This window comes from Macrobrachium nipponense, chromosome 22 (genome assembly GCF_015104395.2).
Source record: "Macrobrachium nipponense isolate FS-2020 chromosome 22, ASM1510439v2, whole genome shotgun sequence".
Classification (NCBI taxonomy): Eukaryota; Metazoa; Arthropoda; class Malacostraca; order Decapoda; family Palaemonidae; genus Macrobrachium; species Macrobrachium nipponense.
The window spans coordinates 20,202,226-20,207,225 of NC_087213.1; the positions used below are offsets into that span (position 1 = coordinate 20,202,226).

General features: G+C 36.3%; 1 protein-coding gene across 2 annotated transcripts in view; it reads right to left on the reverse strand.

The window, feature by feature from the left end:
* Positions 1 to 5,000, reverse strand: part of LOC135198530 (protein sax-3-like) — a 112,550-nt gene that overhangs the window by 44,659 nt on the left and 62,891 nt on the right. For both annotated transcript variants that reach the window (XM_064226195.1, XM_064226194.1), the window contains exon 2: positions 437 to 551. In XM_064226195.1, the coding sequence (XP_064082265.1) occupies positions 437 to 551 (115 nt within the window). The remainder of the gene's footprint in view (positions 1 to 436; positions 552 to 5,000) is intronic.

Consider the following 5,000-nt stretch of genomic DNA (forward strand, 5'->3'; position numbering starts at 1 on the left):
ATATAATTTCATTTTGTTTTTATACGTCGTTTTCCTTCCTTGGTCAGGCAAGAGATTTTAAACTTAAAAAGTGAATAATTTGTTTAAAAAAAAAGAAGATGAGGATTGGTTCACTGTTCTCTTGTTAATGAATAACAGTATGTAATTATTGATTGTTATAAAAGATGCCATCCACATTTTTAGTGACTTTCAATGTATGATTTGCAAAAGTGTTATTTTTTGTAACTTTTCGGCATTTATATGTAATTTCTAAGGTTGTATGAGGCACTTAAATAAACGCCGAAAAAGATAAAAACGACGATTTTAATCATTTAAAAATTCTGGGCTTAATTGCTTACGAAGAAGTAACAAAACGACGATTTTAGTCATTTGAAAATTTCGTGCTTAATTGTTTACGAAGAAGTAATAATGAATAAGAAAAGCCTGATTTACGTACCTGAACCAGGTGATCTTGGGATGCGGATTCCCTTGCGCTGCGCAGTTCAGCGTTGCTGGATCCCCTCGAGCAACGACTAAAGATGCTGGATGCTCCACAATCCTTGGCGAACCATCTTTTAATACCATGGCGAAGAGAATAAAAAAGAATGGCATTAGATTAAAAACATAAAAAAAAAGACTGGATAACCAATATTAACAATAGAAAACGTCTTCCAGAGCACGGAAAAAAATACGTCGACCTCACCCATTCAGACATACCTCTCTTGTGTTTCCTTGAAAAATAAGCCTTTGAGCGAAATATTAACAAGAAATACGTAACTTCCGAAGCTCTGGAGATGTAGGAACTGCAGCCTTTTGATAAGCCTCCCTCACCTATCTTTAGTTTGCGAGTGACGAAACGTACACACACTCACACACAACACACACATACAAGTACATAGTGGTCAATGAGGTCGCACAATACAGGGAACTCCGTGTCAATATTTATGGTGTAAAGCCCAGGCTAGATCAGTCCATTCAGAACTTCCCAGGTACTCATATAGGTTTCATCTCGGCCTGAAATAGATGGGGCAAAAGTTAAAATGTTCGCTTTTGTTGACCTTTCTAAAGGTTTTGATAACGGGTTCCCCTGGTGCCCTTTTTTATCTTTTTTTTTATCTTTCTTCTCTTTAGATTTTCTGTGCAGGGTAGACAACGACTGACTTTTTGTAGTTTCATGCGGTGCAAGGATTACGGATTGTATGCTATTGGAGTTTTAGGGGGAATTTTGTTGATACTTTCACCAATCAGCGTCAACCTTTTCCTTGTCATTAGAAATGTTTTTCTTAGACGATGAAATAGGCCTAAATACGTTTTCTGATTTATTTGTTTATCTATCTATTTATTTATTTTGTATTTGTATAAAAAAATAATTGCATGTTATACTTTCAAGAAGTGCTGAATAGAACTAGAAATATGAAATACCTTTACCTGCTCGTTCTTGAAATTAAATTTTGGTAACCTCGTTTGATTTATGCCTTGTTGCAGTGTGGAATTGGGTTGTTTTTCGAACTATTCTGTTGTATTATTATAGATGTAAATATTTAAATATTTATGACACTATTTATAATTTTTTCCGGTCTGATGCTATTTGCATAATCGTATATAATTTTTCATTGCATTAGTATCCCAATAAAACATATTCATTACTGAGTGCAAGCACCAATCACAGCGCTAAACGTCATCGTGAACATCTTAATGACATTGCTCTTAACATTTGCCATTGCCATTATCATTGTCATGAGGAATAGCAGCGCTGGCGGCTTCTTTATTGTTATGATTATTCGCAACAACAAATAAACACTGGGCCGTGCCTGTTGATATTAGGCAGATAAATCCACTCTTATGAAAGCTTCTATACGTTACAGAGAAACATTGCTTGTTTATATACACACGTGAATGTTCGCATGAGGGAAATTGTTTTCGATTACAACTAGTAATGTTATTTTTATCATTATTATCGGTTAATGTTTTAGTTGCTGATGGCGTTTATTTGATTTTACTGGCATAACTATAAAAGTAATTTTATTATTTATTGAATTTTCCTGTTGTTATGGTTTGATTCCTTTTATTGCTACTGATCTACTTACCACTATCCATCGTTTTAGTTCTCTGCAAAAGAAACCTATTGTGCCTGCATTGTTTGTCCGTCCGCACTTTTTCTGTCTTCCATCAGATCTTAAAAACTACTGAGGCTAGAGAATTGCAAATTAGTATGTCGATCATCCATCCTCCAATCATCGTACATATCAAATTGCAGCCCCCTAGCCTCAGTATTTCATTTTTTGTCAAGTTTAAAGTTAGCCATAATTGTGCTTCAGGCATCGTGGGCTACGGCCCATACAGCATGATACCGAGACCACCGAGAGAGGGATCTAGTATTTTCGGTGTTCTTTATTATACGCTGTAGCAGCTGTACAGAAAACTCGATTGAGCCGAAGAAACTTCGGGGTAGTTTTAATTATTTTGCTTTGGTACTGATTCTTCCTCTACTACTACTGATAATATTGTTGTTATTGTTATGGTTGATGCTATTGTTTTAGATTTAGCTGGCCTTATGCCAGCCCGTAAGATGTTTTATGTCGTTTGACATGTATGATAGCGACCTCAGAAGCAGCATTTCCTTAATTTTCCGTTTTATGGCGGTGTATCACAGCCCTGTTTTATGGCATTATAAACCTTTAGGCCTAACATGATGTAGAGTGGGTCATTTTTCATTCGTCGACCGCTAACAAGATGGGAAATTTACGTCATGTATAGAGAATAGTGTTACTCTGCGTCGGGCTTTCGTGTAATACGTCGATTTTTGTGCATTCTTGTGTATGAAAGATTCGTGTGTGCGTATATACATACATACGTGCATACATACATACACACACACACACACACACACACACATATATAATATATATATATATATATATATATGTGTGGTGTGTGTGTGTGTGTGTGTGTGTGTGTTTCAGTTGTATTCCACATAGGAAAATGAAAAAGGTGTCTCAGAAAATGCCCAACAGTTTCGTCCTCCAATGGACCTCTTCTTAATATACGCTCCAAGAAGAGGTCCATTGGAGGACGAAATTGGGCTGTTGGCATTTTCTGAGACATACCTTTTTTCATTTTCCTATGTGGAATACAACTGAATTACTATATCTTCGTGCCTAAGAAGATTACCAGTACTATATACATATATATATATATATATATATATATATTATATATATATATATATATATTATATATGTTTGTGTGTGTGTGTGTAATTTATATAAGTTATATACATTATCTACATATATATACATATATATATATATATATATATATACTATATAATATAAATATATATATATATATTTCTATATATATATTCACATTATATATTTACAAGACAGAACATTTACATACATACATACATACACTCAGCACGCTCATATAGCGATTTGGGCCCATGGCTGTGAGCGTGACAGAGATGACACAAATAAAAAAAAAACAATAATAACAGACCATTTCAAGGCAAGACAGCGAAGCACCGCTTTCCATTCGCTGTGCCTCATGCATTAAAGAAAGACGGGGGCGTGGGTGGGTGGTTGGTAAGAGTGTTAGGGGAGTGGGGTTGGGGGGGACGGTGAAGCTTCCTCCTCTCCGCAGACTCGTCCTTTCTTAAAGCCATTACGTAAAGCAGGGAGGCGGGACACCTTAATTTTCTGCACCGTTGACTATCTGGTGCCGGGGAATATCGGACCCCCTAACTTCATCTTCATAGGTCTTGGGATATTGTCATCTGGCAATTGCTTCCTCCGATTCTCTTCTTCTCCTTCTCCTTCGTCTTCATTTTTTCTTCTTTATTTCTTGTTATATTTTCTTCTCTGCTCTCGCTTTTAGCGTAGTTTTTCGATATTTGGGGATATTTTAATTTATACGCCTAGTTGAATTACCCGTCAACCTGTTTTATATTTTTGTTTTGTAAATGCATATTTTTGTGTATTATTTTTATATTATGAGTTAATGGAAAATATTTTTGACTCGGCTTCTGTCTGTTTGAATGGCTAAATTTTGTTTTTGTAATTTTGACAATGATTTTTTTTTTTGCTCTGTTTTATCTCTCATCAGAAATGTTGCTTCGATTTTTCCATGATGTTCTGATTATGACGTTTAGATTCCTGGTAAGTAAGTATGCCTTATGCAAATTCTATGCAGTATTGATCTTTATTAACTTTGTAAGTGGCTTTTTCCCATTCATTAGAAATTCGTCACTGATTTCACATTGAAACCCTTTTCATTGATATTTGGATGCGTTACGATGAATATTGTAAACTGGGAAACTTAGCCCCCCCAAAAATAGCAATTAAGAACTCTTATGCTCTGAGAAGCACGTGATTAATTACCTAAATCTCGATTTATCCGTTCAGATAAGTTTTCAGTTCCATCGCCTCCAGAATCTGGCACTCCCCGAAATGATTCTGTTTACTCAAGCACTGTAATTAAAGTGTGAGATATAAGCTTGGAAGGACTCACGGAGTGAGTCGTTCTGTCAGTGAAATTAACCGACGCTGATTTTGGTCAGTAAATGAATTGGTGACCTCCCAAAATATCAGGCAACGAGCTCTTTGAAAATCAGTGGGATAGGGCATAGGACTAGCATCCTCATCCCAGAGTAACTTGGTTACAGCTAGAAGGTGAGAGGAGTATGGCTGCACAATGTGTTTATTGTTTTGGTTACCCATTTACGTTCACTAGCTTTCTTTCTGTAGTCGTGGTGTAATTGGCTTGGTTCGTCTTGTCGGTTTTTCTCTTGATAAAAAAAAATCTGAGCCCGTAACTCCAGCCTTTACTGCCTTCCCTTTGATTCTTTCGTCGATATCTTTCTCAAAAGAGAGCAAAATGTTATTATTCCGAACTTGGTTGAAGTAGCCAACTTTATGGGTAAAAAACGTCCGAAACAGGGGGATGGAACAACTCTTTTTACGCCCGTCCCCTTCCTACCTACCCAGCCTAAAACCCGATTCCCGGTTTGGCGTAGTTTT